Raw genomic sequence first — 16202 nt, forward strand, 5'->3', positions numbered from 1 at the left:
GTGTGTCCAAGGAACCCTGGGTTCCCTGGGTAAAGAAAAATTCTCTTAAATTCTGAGTAAAATAGTTTAAATAATTATATTAAACCTTCTCTATAGTTACCAAAACTTAAAAAATATTCCTGAATTAAATGTTGTGTCAACTCAACAAACCCAAGATATTTGGGTCCCTCAGGAATAGTTACTTCTTAATCATTTATTCATTTATATACTATATAACAGATGTTTTTTTCATTCAGTAAGTACGTTTTTTAATCTACATGAGTATGCATTTTGGACAAAAGTAAATTTTTCGGAATACAAAAATTAACACAAAATTTGACTAGTGCAAAATTATTTGCAAGCAAAATCTAACATACATGCTTGGTTGGTAAATGGATCAAGCATGGTAAACTCTATCAAATAATATTTTTCTAAAATAACTGTGACAAAACAGATGATTTTTTACAACACTGACGAGAATAAAGAAACAGTGGTTGATCAAAAAACTATTATTCAAATCATCGCTCATAAAGATTTTAGGAATGTTCTCAAGAAAACATTTTATGAACGTTTTGATAATTTTGGTTTTATCCCATTCGAACAACAAAAAACTTAAGCATATAAAATTTTTTTCTACATTTTCATATTCAAATACTTTTTATTCTTTCTATTTCAAAAAACCAAATGCTGCTAAGTACAGCTAAACAATACAATGGTTAAGTTTTAAAACATTAAAGCTGCAAAATATCTTTTTATAAAAATGGTGCTCTTGACAACACTGATAACAGGTATCAGATGGCTGGACCTGATTCAATTAAGGTGAATAAAGTTTTATGTTAAGAATGATAATATATATATTATCGAGGTGAGTAAAAAAAGGATAAATTGCGAGATTTTGCATATGATAAAGCATTTTTTGGTAATCTCATTTTTGATTTTGTTTTGATGGACACTTTCAAAAAATCCGTGAAACTATTTTTTTACTGTTTATAACGTCTAAATATCTGTTTAGAATGACTATATATGAATAAAATGCCTATATTTGTATAAAATGTCTATATTTCTGTTTAGAATGTCTGTGTATATATGTTAAGAATGTCTATGTATATGTTTAGAATGACTATACATGTATGTCTAAATAATAAATATATATATCTGTTGTTAAGAATGTGTATATTTATGTATGTTTAGAATGTCTATAGATATGTATTGAATGTCTATATATATATGTTTAGAATGTCTATACATATGTTTAGAATGTCTATATATCTGTTTAGAATGTCTATACATATGTTTAGAATGTCTATATATTCTCTGGAAGTGAGAATGATCTATCCCTATCCCGAACCTACCAAGTAAACCTACTTTGCAACTATGACATGATGTACTATCCCTTCGATTCTCAAGGTAACAAACTTATTTACAAAACATGTTTCAGTTATTATTGCAAATAAACTTCTGTTCAGTTTGGAAATTACGATTTTTGGTTTCATTAAAGCGACTGCCGTGGGATTTCTAAGTGATCCTCTAATTCAAGAGGGACATACCTGATTTACCCTTTAAACCTTCATCTGATCATTCATCTTTAAAAGGGTTTTATTTTGATAATTTCTTCGTTGTTTCTAAAGCAAGAAATGCGCCAGTCACTTGTGTAGGGAAAGTCCAAATGAAAATAATCAGTTTTTAGAAACAACACAAAGAGGTAAATATATACATATATACATATAAATAATATATATGTATGTATATATATATATATGTATATATATTATACATATATAATATATATACATATTTATGTATAATTCATACTTGATCAGACAAAGATTTTAATGGTAATGCAATGTGAGAGTCGCTAGAATTTATTATGGTACTGTTGTGAGTTGTCCATGTATATATATCACGGGCAGCCGTAGTATATTTGAATTTCCGAGCCTGTTCAACCTTTCCGGTCCCAGTTTGTACTGTATGCTGGGACATTGGGTAAATAAAGCAGATACTCAAAAGGACTAGGCGGTGCAACAAGGTTGACGCGGTCAGACTTTTGGTTGAATTTACTTTTACTGAAGGGTCAGAGGTGCGTGATATAGATATATATATATATGTATATATATATACATATATATATAAGGAATATAAGGGAACTACAAGGATAATATCAGGGTACTGTTGTAAGTTGTCAATGATCCCATAACTTTATATGATTATTTTCTTTAGTCTGTTATATTGAAATGATCACAAAAGGAAACAACGATCATCTTGTTGACCTAGGTAAATTAATCGATCATTTAATTTTGATATTTTAAAAACTTTCACCATTTAACTTTTTAGTTCCTCATCAACTTGATTTCCTTGGACCCCAGGAGCTTAGTCAGTATTTTGTTCGAGGATTTCAACAATGCAACTCTGTTCAAAGGTATAATTCACATAGATCCAAACTGATATGAAAAGTTGCATCTATTTTCAAGACTGGGTCGCAACCAAAGAGAATAGAATATATATTAGAATGGAATTTTACTAGAAAAAAAGTGTAAAACGGCCATTTTGTTGTACTGTTTCCATACTGCAGGTGTACTTCACATATTTATGCTATATAACCTTTTGGGCCCTGGAACATCATTTTATAGAAAATCTAAAATTAATATTAAAACAAAACCAAATTATGAAATAGGCTGGTTTCATAATTGACCAATGATTATTTCGCATTGACTCTATGCCTTTCACTTTAAAAAACGATGATTTTCTGTTATAACTTTAAATCAAATAATGTTTTTTATTCACCTTATTCATTTTATAACGTTTATTTAACAGCTTTAGTCTTAGGAACATTCTGTATTTGTGTACTCTACTGCATATAATTTGTGAACATTTACATGACTTGTAATTGAATTAAAGATTTCAAGTTTAATAATGTTTTTAAAAATGTTCACTTTTTTACACGTATTTTCAGATTATTGCTGGTGTAGAATGCCGCAAATAACTCCGATTTTATAGAACTTCCATCTTTTTTGTTTACACTTTGAACTCCCTTTCAGGCTGAGAGGGACTGACAAAATTCATACCGAGGGATTGTCTAAATTCCACTCTAATATATATTCTATTCTCTTGGGTCGCAACGCCTTGCATGGCCTTTGATCTTACCTCAAAACTCACTTATAATTTTTTTAACCCTAAACCATAGATTAATTGAAATAACAGATAGGTCACTATACGTCGTCTTTTCACGATTTATACGTATTTCGTTGACAATAACCCTGAGGCAGAAGCCCAATAGAGTTACGCGTAGTTTGCTCAATCTCTGTAGAATTAAAAGACAAATTTATATTATTTTGAATAATGTATGGCCATAAACATTTACATTTTATAACTGTAAAACATTTGTTTCTATAGGTTTAGTTTTCAATACGTAACAGGAAAAATAATTATCATAGCTTTTAGTGTGAGAGCTTGCAATGTTTGGATCACTTTGATAGACCATTGTTAAGTTGTTCCACAAGAAATCTAGCATTGTTGTCGGAAAGGAACAAGATTCTGACGATGAACAGATAGACAACGGAATAACCCTCAAATCAAAATCGATAATGCAGAAACTCTTTATTTCCTAAAAAAATGAAATGAATAATGATAAATAATTATTACAATGGTTTACGAATTTATAGTGAAAAGATTCTTACGATCTGTTTGAGTATTTGTGGGTTAAACTGTCGGGGAGTCCTAAGCAGGCGCGCAACTAGACATTTGGTTAGGGGGGGGCTAGGGGGAAATATTTCGCGCGAAGCGCGAAAAATTTTTTTGCCCCCCCCTAAACATTTTTAGGGGGGGGGCAAGAAAAATGTGTGTCATACTTAAACAATAAAAAACTAACCTTACCAACCGGATATTCAGTAAGTCAACACATCTGATATAAAATAAAACAAGAAATCTATTCTGGTCAATGGCGGATACAGGGGGGGGGCGGGGTTACATTCGCCCCCCCTGACAGATTCAGGGAGGGGCGTAGCCCCCCCCTGAATTTGGAATTTTTTGTTCTTATTTTCAGAATAGCTTCTCAGCAGCATGCTTAATTGGGAAAGAAACCCTAGTGCAAAACAGAAAAAATATCTGTCTAAATAAACTATAATGTGTGAAAAGTTAAAAATCTAGTTTTTTAGTCTTTAGTCATTAATTTTNTGTTTGGAAAAGCCTTGAACAGTGTTCAAACTGTCAAATTTAAAATGGAGAACTCAACCCCTTTAAAAGAATCTAAGAAAACTTTTAAACCCTTACGTTTTTACATAAATAGTTTCAGCAAACGTATATTAATACTAGTTTTTATAAAATAAAAGCCTTTCTATTTCCAGACCCTACAGAGGTTTCAGCCTATAAAGTCTCCCCTCCCCTTAGGGGTACTTTTAGGGTTGTGATATTCACAATAATCACAGAATAGTGATAGTCTGGCCGTTTCCAAAATGTGGTCTGCCATTTTTGTGCTTTTATCATTACCGGAGATAAGAATGATTTCCTTAAGAATGAGACATTTTCATGTTTTTTTTTAAACTAATTGAAATTTAAAAATAATTCTTAATATCTCTGATATTTTTTATTGTTAAAACTAGTAGACCACATTTTGCAAATGGCAGGATTCAGGCTATTTCAGGCTATCATAGTTTAATACATTTTTTTTTGTAAAAATCAGATTATACCTTTGTGGAAAATGCCGCAAACATTTCGTATTTCTAAGGTCAAAGACGACTTTGATGTCCTCAATCAAACTACATTATTCCGGGGATTCCGGGTTATATAGTATAGAGTTTCACTTACACTGTATATAATTGTCAATTAGCAAATTTCTTTCCTTAACTATAAACCCTGCCTTTATTTTTATAGTTTACATGTTTCTTTGATGATAACAAACTTAAACTTAAATATTTTCCGATTGTTGCGTAATTAATTATCTGCTTTGCAAAAATGGGAAATAATTAAATTAAAAAATTATAATTTTAGTAATTTTCTTCATTTACCTATTTCCTTCATTTCATTATATAAAGTTCAAACATTTACTGTACAGGGTGTCCCACGAAAAATGACAGGTAGACGACGACTTCAAGGTCGTCTTTGATATTCAAAATTATTTGTAGATAAAATTTCCAGCATGTTAAGCCTGCAAGATCGTCATTAGAACGCCAATAGCTGTTTTTAAATACATTAAGATATTACTTATAGAGGAAAAAAGAGTCTCCGAGTGGAAGTGCTGTTGGGAAGACGACTTTTAGGAAATGCACTAACAGTATTCCTACCAACAGCTTTACTCACAGTTATAGGTAAATCAAATCCATTGCTAAACTTTTTAAGAATAAAATTAGAAATATTTTTAGAAATGAAACACTCAGCTAAAACTTAAAAGCTATGGGAATTGAAAAAATTATAATTTATTATGTCTATGAATTAGAATTTACATAAGCGATAAATTATAACTTGTATTACTTCCAAATGCAAGTCTTCTTTCTTTCTTCTTGTTGTTTTGAAAAGGGAAAAAGTAAGATATAAAAATTCTAATCACTAGTGTAGGGGGCAATACCCCCTCGCCCCACTCTTTACGCCCTTGAATTGTGTTGATATAAACCACTGTCTTTTAAATTCATATAACGATTAACCTTTTTTCAGGTCATTTGACGAACTACTTTAAGCCCTTCTTTTTTGAAGCTGTTATATCCGTCAATCTCACCGTTATGCTGGTTCTAGCAACAATGTAAGCTTTCGTTTTCTATTATATACATTGATGGTAATTAGAAAAATTGACACATCAACCATCATTTTTTCAAAAAATATATATCTATACATGTTTCTAAATTTACCCAACACCCTGCCCGCCACCTTATATATATTTATACAGGTTTCTAAGTGTATCTGCCACCCTCCCAGCCATCTTATATATGCTTATCCAGGTTCTTAAGTTTATCCGCCACCTTATATATATTTATACGGGTTTCTAACTGTATCCGCCACCCTTCCCACCTTATATATATTTGTCCAGGTTTCTAAGTGTATCCGCCACCCTCCCCGCCATCTTATATATATTTGTCCAGGTTTCTAAGTGTATCCGCCACCCTCCCCGCCACCTTGTATATAATAATCCAGGTTTCTAATTGTATCCACCGCCCTACCCGCCACCTTATATATATATATATACATATAATATATCCAGGTTTGTAAGTGTATCCGCTACCCTACCAGCCGCCTTATATATATTTATCCAGGTTTCTAAGTTTATCCACTATCTTATATATATTTGTTCAGGTTTCTAAGTGTATCCGCCACCCTACCCGCCATCTTATATATATTTATCCAAGTTTCTCAGTGTATCCGCTACCCTACCCGCCATCTTATATATATTTGTCCAGGTTTCTAAGTGTATCCGCCACCCTACCCGCCACCTTATATATTTGTCCAGGTTGCTAAGTGTATCCGCCATCCTACCTGTCACTTTATATATATTTGTCCAGGTTTCTAAGTGTATCCGCCACCCTACCAGCCACCTCCTACGTGAAGATGGTAGATATCTGGATGCTCTTCAACCTGTTCATTCCCTTTATAGAGGTAAACAATATTTGTCTAAAGCAAAATTACAATGAACAATTTTCAAATTTACAATTTATTACTAATGCTATTCTTTCTGGATATCGCATTTTACGGGTTTGCCAAAAAAACAGGCGCAATACAAGACTTTTAGCATGAGTATAGTTTAGTTATTCAGAGATGGTTTTCAGAAAGTTTAGTGTTTTTCGTTTTCTAAAAATGTGGTATGATGACAGCACTGCCAGTTTTGATAGATTTTGGCACAATGGTTTGAAACTTACAGAACTTATGCAGTTTCTTTAGATTTGCTTTATTTGATGGTGAGATATATCCTCTTGAGCCGATTTCAAAATGGTGAACAGACACATCCCTAGCTGTTATATCTGTTATAAAATGTTCATATTTGTTCATCTTTTGAGTGTTGGCATTTTGAATATTTATTTCCAATGAGACAGTAAACTCAAAAACATCCATCTTTTCCTCCATTCTATCGATAATTACTAGATCTTGTCTCTCTGCGATCATTAGAAGATTGGGGGGAAAAGTTCCCAGTAATTATAAAAACCTTTTTCGACGTTAAACTGTGTACCCTTCAGAAGGTGGTAGTAAGGGTAGTGTGGCGGAGAGTGTTAAGAATGCAACAAACGAGCTTGTATAGAGTGTGAATCGATACGGCTCAAATTCTTTAAATTTGGCCTTTGACATTTTCAAATTAGAGTCTTTTCTGTGCTTACAATATTTCCAGAGTAAAAAGATTTTTTTTTAACATTTCTATTATTAAATATTAAAAACAAATTTTAAATCTAAATGAAATTCTTTTTATATCCAGTAATGTACAAAAAAGGCAGACTACATTTTAGAAATGCCGAACTATCAGGGGTATTTTGTGATCATTAATTCAAAAATTTTACTTCAATAGATCGACAAATAAATGCCACCAATTGTTTAAAAGATCACAGACCATTTTTAAGTCGCAATTTAACTGTCATAGGTCGTGGGACGTTTACTGTTTTGATAAAAACAGTAAAAAAATTGCTAAATGATAGTTTTAGTTTTTTTTTACAAATTTGTTTAGGTTTTTCTTCACACGTACATTGATCAGCTGAGGTAAGGCAAGATATAAATATACTTCGACAGTACTATTTCCATTTAACATATCTGTTAATATTGCAGCAAGGTTAACACAAAAAAAACGTAATTATACAGTTAAACCCTAAATATAAATATACTTCGACAGTACTATTTCCATTTAACATATCTGTTATTGCAGAAAGGTTAACACAAAAATAACACGTGAGTCGGGGGAGGGGGAGGGGGGGGAACGGCTTGTTTAAGGAGGGGTATTTAAAACCTTTTAAAGAATTGGACATAAAAAACTTTTTTTAAAAAACATACTGAATTACAGTTAACAATTAAATAAAACTATTTTTTCTGTTCATTCCTCTGAGTTCAGTCATAAAATCTCTGATGTATTTAAAATAACGCAATTATACAGTTAAACCCTAAATATAAATATACTTCGACAGTACTATTTCCCTTTAACATATCTGTTAATATTTCAGAAAGGTTAACACAAAAAAACGTGATTATACAGTTAAACCCTATACATGAAAAGAATTCATTAAATGTCGTATTCTTTACTTTCTGATAATGGAATGTTAAAGATATTTAAATCTTTAATTAAATGATTATATGGAGCTTTTTAAAACTGTTCCCGCATATTCATGGCTATTTATTTATTTTCGCAAATACTGAAATATGCGTAAAAAAGTATAAAAACCATTGAACAATTGTCAAGACGACATTTGATAAATTCCTTCTATGTATGGCTTATTTAGGGTTTAACTGTAGTTTTTATAGACCCCAGCATTTTTTCAAAACACTGAAAAATGTACTTTAGTAATAAATCTACTTCCAAGGACTATTTTTGGTTGTTAAACGATTTCAGTGACATTTTCGTCCGCTATTTTTTATTCACCGGCCCTGTGCAGTGGATACAGTGATAACCCAAATACTCTGGAATAGTAAGTCGACTTTTAGACTTAAGTTATGACTTATAATAGTCTAAGAACATGAGGAACAGCAATTGTTCAGTATAAACAGACCCGTTTCATAAATTACAATTTGCTTTGTAACAACATTAAATTCACTTCATTATTGCTTTAATGTCGTCTTTTTATTGCTGTAATGTCGTCTTTTTATTGCTGTAATGTCGTCTTCCTATTCTACAGTTTTATTGCAAGGGATGATGAGGGGGAGGTGAAAGAAGTTAATTCTCATGGAAAATCAAGGAAAATTGAACCAATAACAACTATTCAGGTATGTACAGGGTTGCCCACAAAGAATGAGACTGAAAGACGACCTAAATCTCTTAAAACATGCAGTGGTCCAGACAATCGTGAAAAGATGGATAAAATTCAAAGCTGGGCCGACTTTCAAGTACACCTTTGCCATTGATTTTACCTTACTGATTAACTTTTACTTTTTTGTAACCTGAACCATAATTATTTTCAGATTTAAATTTTATCAAATTAATCTCATCGATTTCTGCGCCAGAGCTTGCAACATTTGGCTCACTGTGTTCCCCTAAAATTAAATGAACAGTCCCTATAATTCAGGTTGTCAAGGAGAAACTGGTTTCTATACATATACAGTCCCTTTAATTCAGATTGTCAAGGAGAAACTGGTTTCTATACAATCCCTTTAATTCAGGTTGTCAAGGAGAAACTGGTTTCTATACAGTCCATTTAATTCAGGTTGTCACGGAGAAACTGGTTTCTATACAGTCCATTTAATTCAGGTTGTCAAGGAGAAACTGGTTTCTATACGTATACAGTCCCTTTAATTTAGGTTTTCAAGGAGAAACTGGTTTCTATACGTATACAGTCCCTTTAATTCATCTATACGTATACAGTCCCTATAATTCAGGTTGTCAAGGAGAAACTGGTTTCTATGCATATACAGTCCCTTTAATTCATGTTGTCAAGGAGAAACTGGTTTCTATATGTATACAGTCCCTATAATTCAGAATGTCAAGGAGAAACTGGTTTCTATACAATCCCTTTAATTCAGGTTGTCAAGGAGAAACTGGTTTCTATACAGTCCCTTTAATTCAGGTTTCTATAAATGAAATGATTCAGCAGGACGCGCTTAGGGAACACTATAACAGGTTATAATACGTAATAAAAGGGACTGGAAACAAAATTTCAAGTAAAAATCAATTTATAAAGAGGGGTCTGCCCAATTCGCAACGGTACCATATAAAATGTTGACTGATCAAGAGAGAAGGGGTTAATTAGCAACATACAGTGTGTCCCACGAAACATGACAGTTGGTAAATAGTTTAGAATGTCTTCTTCAATAATTTGTTAAGTTGTTTAATACCAAAGACAATAATAAAATATTAACAGGCGTCATATTATAGTAAAATTAACTTCAAAGTAAAATATATTTGAGCAAAAGACTTTTTAAACGAAAGAAACTGCCAACAGCCTTTAATAAATAATAAAGTATATGGAAGACGACATTAAAAACTATTTACCAACTGTCATGTTTCGTGGGACACCCTGTATTTAATTACGGTCATTCAAAACCGTCCTTTCAGGCTGTTCTCTAATATTTTCCTCTTATTTTAATCTTTTCTCTTATATTTTCATGGAGCTATCGTCGTATATATCAATACAATGAAGACGACTTTCTATTTCAATTTTGATTTCTACCAAGCTTATAAACAGCAGACACATCTTAAGATGTAAACAAAGAGAAGTTATCAATAAACAACTTCTCTTTTTTTACTTGTAAATGCCCTACTCCAAGAAAAGCTTTTAGATTAGTACCAATCCAGGTACAACTCAATCCCTCTCAGTAATACACAAGGCATAAAAACTATTCCGTTCAGTATTTAATACCTCTCGTTAATCCACGAGGCATAAGAACTATTCCGTTCAATTCTAAATCCATCTGGTATATCCACAAGGCCTAAGAACTATTCCGTTCAATACTATATCCCTCTGGTAAATCCACAATGCATAAGAACTATTCCGTTCAATTCTAAATCCATCTGGTACATCCACAAGGCATAAGAACTATTCCGTTCAATTCTAAATCCCTCTGGTACATCCACAAGGCATAAGAACTATTCCGTTCAATTCTAAATCCCTCTGGAACATCCACAAGGCATAAGAACTATTCCGTTCAATTCTATATCCCTCTGGTACATCCACAAGGCATAAGAATTATTCCGTTCAATACTATATCCCTCTGGTACATCCACAAGGCATAAGAATTATTCTGTTCAATACTCAATCCCTCTTGTTAATTCACGAGACATAAGAAATTCAGTTCAATAATACTTTTGTCAATATCAAACCGGATACCACTGTAGTAAATGCCCGACTCCATAAGAGTTTCTCAAACCAATTATCAATGACAAACCATTGGTCACGATCTTGTCAGCTATCTATGTCAACTGGACAATAGCTTGTAAACTATCAATGACAAACCAATTGGCATGATCTCGTCAGCTGTCGATGTCAACCGGATACTAGCTTTTAAAGTATCAATGCCAAACCAATGGGCACAATCATGTTAGCTATTGATGTCAACACGGACACTAGCTTGTAAACTATCAATGCCAAACCAATGGGCACAATCTCATCAGCAATCAATGTCAACCGGACACTAGCTCATGTATACTATCATTACAAAACCAATGGCCACAATCTTACGAGCTATCGATGTCAACTGGACACTATCTTGTAAACTATCAATGCCAAACCAATGGGCACGATCCTCAACTTGTTTGTTCAAACAAGGAAACACTACTCTCTCTCCTCTCTCGCAGTAATCTAAGCGCAGTCTTTATATCAACTGAGTATACTTAGATTCTATATTAGGATTGAGTTTTAACAGACGTAATTACAAGTTATGCGTCATTATATATCACATAGTTAAGCTTACACCTTATAGGTTTGACGGAGTTATAACATACATATCTAGGTTAGGTTAATTGCAATACATGAGATGCATGTTTACTAATGAGCACATTTAGATCTGCTTGTTAAGAGTCAAATTATTAATAATAGAAAGTTGTCTTAATTGTATTGATAAAATCACCTACCACTGTATTTTCTCTTACATTTTAATGCTTTCTCTTAATTTTTTTTATATCTTCTCTTATATTTTTATATATTCTCTTTTATTTTTATATATTTTCTCTTATATTTTGATTTTTCTTTTACAATTTTAGGAAGAATATCAACCAGAAAAAGCTCAAGTTTGCTTCGATGATTTCACTGAGGAACACAAATAAATATTATTTTCACTTTTGAATACTTTTAAAAATTCAAACTAATTTTAGTGGCATTGTTTACGAAGTACAATTGAATTATCAATCGATCTATTAGCGCAGGTAGAGGACGATGAAAAGAGAGAAGCATTTTTCGCGACTATTAAAATTTCAAATATTGAGTTATCAGAACTGTAAACTTTAGAATGAGATTACATAGCCAATGGACACACTTTAGACCTTTTTCTTAAACGTTCTTTCTTGGATAATGGCTAAAGTAGAGAATAATCAAAAACCGGTTTGATTAAATTTGAGTCTCTCCCGTTTCTATATAATCTTAAATGGTGCGCAAAATTTCAAATTTATCGGCTTCATATACGCGACTCTGATTGGTTGAATTTTATACAGTTTTCAGGATACTAGCACAAGATTAAGTTAGTCTCGATATTAAGAAAAAGAGAGGATCAAGCATTAATCTCGATATCCACCGCTCTACAGTTTCAGCTCAGAGCAGAGAAGTTCTTTTGAGCAATAACTGTTGAAGTTATAAAACACATGGTTTTCACAAAATTTTCGCATTTCGCGAAATTATTTTCGCATTTTCGCGAAATTTCGCTTCATTTATTTTTGCGATAAAATGGGAAATTTCGGGAAAAAGTTTGCGAAATGCGACAGAACATTTTCGCATTTTTTCGAGAAACGTTTCGTTCGCTGGAAACCCTAAATTCAGGAGTAGACGTATAGAAGTAACTTTTAACGAAGATATGAAAAGGTATTGCTTTTATATAAATCCTCAGAATAAAATTGCCCAAATCAAAGGATTAGAATTATGAGTATCCAACAGAAAAGTACCCAGCTCTAGACATAAAAAATATATATAAGTTGCAGCAATTACAAATAACTAAATTCTTTCCGACATTTTTTGAGTGAAAGAAAGAACAACGGCGACATTTTTCATGTAGAAACAACGAGAATGATTTTATTTGATCGAAGCTCCCATAAATAGATACATAATATTTGATGTTGCAGACTAACTCCAACAATTGCAGCCATCTTCTTCGGAACATTCTGGATCTTTGGTTTATCTTTATATTTCTTCCCAAGGGAACTAGGGGCTATTAACCCAACCTGTAATTAAGGATTTGGCTGGATCGGAATCCATCCGAAAAAAGGATATTTGACATTAAAAACAAGATTTACGTTCACTGGAGACAATGAGGTCGGAATGACGGCTGTCAATCAAACCCGGCCATCTGAATCCCTATGTAGTTTTTTCTTAATGGTCAAATAGTTAAATTCAACAAAAAAGTGTTGTACTTGAAAAACGTTTCTTCTTCTTACTCTATTTATTTATCTGTTTGTTGTCTATTTGTTTTTATGTACTGCATCATTAAACATAAAAATCTATCTCAAAACCAGATTTATTGACAGACGAAATATCTATTATATTGTTTAACAAGTGAATATGACTATTTTAAGAAAAATTAATAGTATTGAGCCCTGAGGTTTTAACCATTTTAGCACAATGTTAGACATAAAAAGCAATAATTAAACATTAAATATTATCAGTTGACATAATCAAAAACGCATTTAGTTCTTAAATGTATTTTAAAGGGGGTAAAGGCAAAATAAATTTATTTTCTCTCAAATGTCGTCTTCCTTTCAAATCATTAAACAATTAATATTTACTCGAGACATAGCTAACTTATGTAATTTTCAAATCAAAATATACATTAATATATATCAGAAAATGTCATAACATTGTTTTTAATATCTAACACTACGTGTTGAAATGGTTAAAACTTTAGGGGAGTCCTCCCCATACAAGAGTCTGCTTGTTAACAAATTCAAGAAAACACGAAGACGATTACCACTGTGTAGCGAAGTTGACCGCGGAAGATTCACAATACTATAATACTATATCCGCTCCAAATGTGTCTCCTCATGTTCCCCCCCCCCCTTACCGCCTCTACTTGTGGGGAACAGCGTCAGTTAGCTTTAGAACGTCGAGATGTGAACAAGGTCAATATTTTTAAACTTTGCTTTTATTTCATTTCATGCTATTATTCAATAAAGTTACCGAATATCCCTGTTGTTCTTTTAATTTGTGTCAACACTGCTACATGCACGACACCGGAAAACTATTTGCTTTTTGAATATCAGTATAAATCGTATGTTCCGCCACAATAATAAAATGGTCCCATGACTTGCTGCAGTTAATATCATGAGAAGGAAAAATAATTTGTTTGTTTGTAATGAAATCTTTTAAATCATTAATTATTTATTTCGTAAACGTACACAATTTAAATAATTGGTACAATTAAACAGAAGAAAAAAGAACTATAAGAATATATCAAAAACAAATACAAGAAACAAAATCATACTGTAATTAGGTCGTGCATATAAAATTAATAAAGTCGTCAAGCTCAGCTTGGTCAACTCCATTGATAACAATCTTATTGTTTTTTGCAGAAATTAATTCATTTAAAAATGGAATCCTCCATTCTTCTTCCAAGGGTATTTCTTGAAATATCATACAATTGTTTACAATACGTTTGTCGATAATCTTTGTTGCATTTGTCTGCAATATTTATCAAATTTTTTGCAGTTACTGACCTTTGATTAAATTTTAAATGATACAAATTTTTGACGAATTTTCTAATGAAGAAATGTATGAAACAAATCTACTGCAGAACATGGTCATTAAATGAGATGACTGTGACAGTGGTTCGATAAAATATCTTTGACAAGTGTTTGGTAATTTAAACACAATTCTAACTGCAGTGTTCCAAGACGAATAAATTCTGAACACATCATTCGAAAATAAATTCCATAAATTGGATCCATAAATACTAGTTGCATGAAGGTTATATAATTTAATCAAAACTGCTGAATCTGCAAAGTAAAATTCTTGATTCAGGGAATGAATTTTAGCAATAAACTGTCCACGTTTCTGATTTATATCAAGAGTAAATGATTTATCTGTTTGTAGCGTGCATCCAAGATGTTTTACATGATCAACATATGGTAATGGTACATCATTAAGATAAATGGGCAAAATGTTTACAGTATCGATTGGATATTTTGTAACAAGGACTGTAAGCATAATCTCAAGTGACCTTCCTTGCAAAAATGACAATGCCCGATTTACAAAGGTACCCTTTAAAGCTTCATCTGATCAAGTATGAATTAGGTATTTATCTTTTTATTTAATTCTTTTTTCATTTGTGGTTTCTCTGCAAAAAGTGACTTGCGCATTTCGTGCTTATAAGAAACAATGAAGAATCTACAGAAATAAACACTTTTTGAGTCAAAAAAAAGTCTCCGTATAATCAGATGAAGTTTTCAAGGGTAACGTTGTAAATTGGGCACTGCTATCTTTGCATTGAGGGCCACTTTAAACTACGCTTACAGTCCCTTTAACATAAATTCGATTAGATTTGATTTACAGCAGGGAATAAGAATAAAGGGAAAGGAAATGGCGCTGGTCTGGCATGAGAAAGCCAGTCCCACTGCTTTGCAGACGAGTTCGGTATTACACACGCACGTACTCTTTTGGTACAGACACACAACATGACTACAGTCAAGGAAATTGCAGAACAATGTTGTCAATTATAATTAAGCTTGAATAACGAGTAGTTTATTGTAAACTTTAATCAAATTATATTCTTTGCATGTAAATTTGGTATATAGTGTTGACTTAAATGTATAAATAATATATTACATGTATATTAAACTTATTTTTTATTGTAGATTACACAATATACGAAAAATGTATAAATGTATTTAAGTAAACAAATATACTCTCCTAGACTGTACAAATACCGAGATTCTTATGTACTGTATAAACCTACAATACATACCTTTAGTTCGGTATTACTTACACACACTCTTTTGGGATTCACCGACAAAGGGTCAAACGACACAGGGTCAAACGACAAAGGGTCAAACGACAAAGGGTCAAACGACAAAGGGTCAAACGACAAGGGGTCAAAAGTACGACAAAGGGTCAAACGACAAAAGGTCAAAATTATAAAAATATTTTTTGATTTGAATCATAGGAAACTCGCATTTTTAATCCCAAAAATCGCAAAACTTGTTTGAAGATTTAAAACTTTAGTCTGATTCTGGCTTCCATAATGGTCGGGTTGGCAACATTTATTGCTGCAAAACAAGGTGGTACAGGGTGTCCCACGAAACATGACAATAGCAAGACGACTTGAAAGTCTTCTTTGGTATTTGAATTTATTTGTGACATTTAGTCTTCTATCTACTTTAACATGTATGATTCTTGAAACAACTATCACATAATTCTCCTAGCCCTGGCATTTCCAAAAAGTGGTCTGCGTTTTTTGTGCTTTCAATATTACCGGAGATATAA

At 32.3% G+C, this 16202-nt stretch overlaps 1 protein-coding gene across 2 annotated transcripts; it reads left to right on the plus strand.

Moving 5' to 3' along the window:
- The first annotated feature begins 424 nt into the window (after positions 1-424).
- Positions 425-13213, plus strand: LOC111708294 (gamma-aminobutyric acid receptor subunit rho-3). Of its 2 annotated transcripts, XM_023481624.1 has the most exons (14): positions 425-519; positions 768-798; positions 1278-1386; positions 2197-2250; positions 2311-2395; positions 5182-5279; positions 5623-5707; positions 6462-6555; positions 7610-7641; positions 8778-8853; positions 9153-9170; positions 9651-9703; positions 11783-11833; positions 12851-13213. In XM_023481624.1, the coding sequence occupies exons 1-14, from the start codon at positions 434-436 to the stop codon at positions 12957-12959; spliced, it is 981 nt and encodes a 326-aa protein (XP_023337392.1). In that variant the 5' UTR covers positions 425-433; the 3' UTR covers positions 12960-13213. The 2 variants fall into 2 exon arrangements, with proteins under 2 accessions (XP_023337392.1, XP_023337393.1); XM_023481625.1 differs by lacking the exon at positions 9153-9170.
- The last annotated feature ends 2989 nt before the right edge of the window (positions 13214-16202 follow it).

This window comes from Eurytemora carolleeae, unplaced genomic scaffold (genome assembly GCF_000591075.1).
Source record: "Eurytemora carolleeae unplaced genomic scaffold, Eaff_2.0 scaffold784, whole genome shotgun sequence".
Classification (NCBI taxonomy): Eukaryota; Metazoa; Arthropoda; class Copepoda; order Calanoida; family Temoridae; genus Eurytemora; species Eurytemora carolleeae.

Bases quoted from the DNA above. Each gene is read 5' to 3' on its own strand.
- LOC111708294 (XM_023481624.1), top strand. From the start codon at position 434: ATGATTTTTTACAACACTGACGAGAATAAAGAAACAGTGGTTGATCAA. The intron at 6,556-7,609 runs GTAAACAATATT...AAATTTGTTTAG, and splicing joins TGTTCATTCCCTTTATAGAG to GTTTTTCTTCACACGTACAT. The intron at 7,642-8,777 runs GTAAGGCAAGAT...TTTTATTGCAAG, and splicing joins ACGTACATTGATCAGCTGAG to GGATGATGAGGGGGAGGTGA.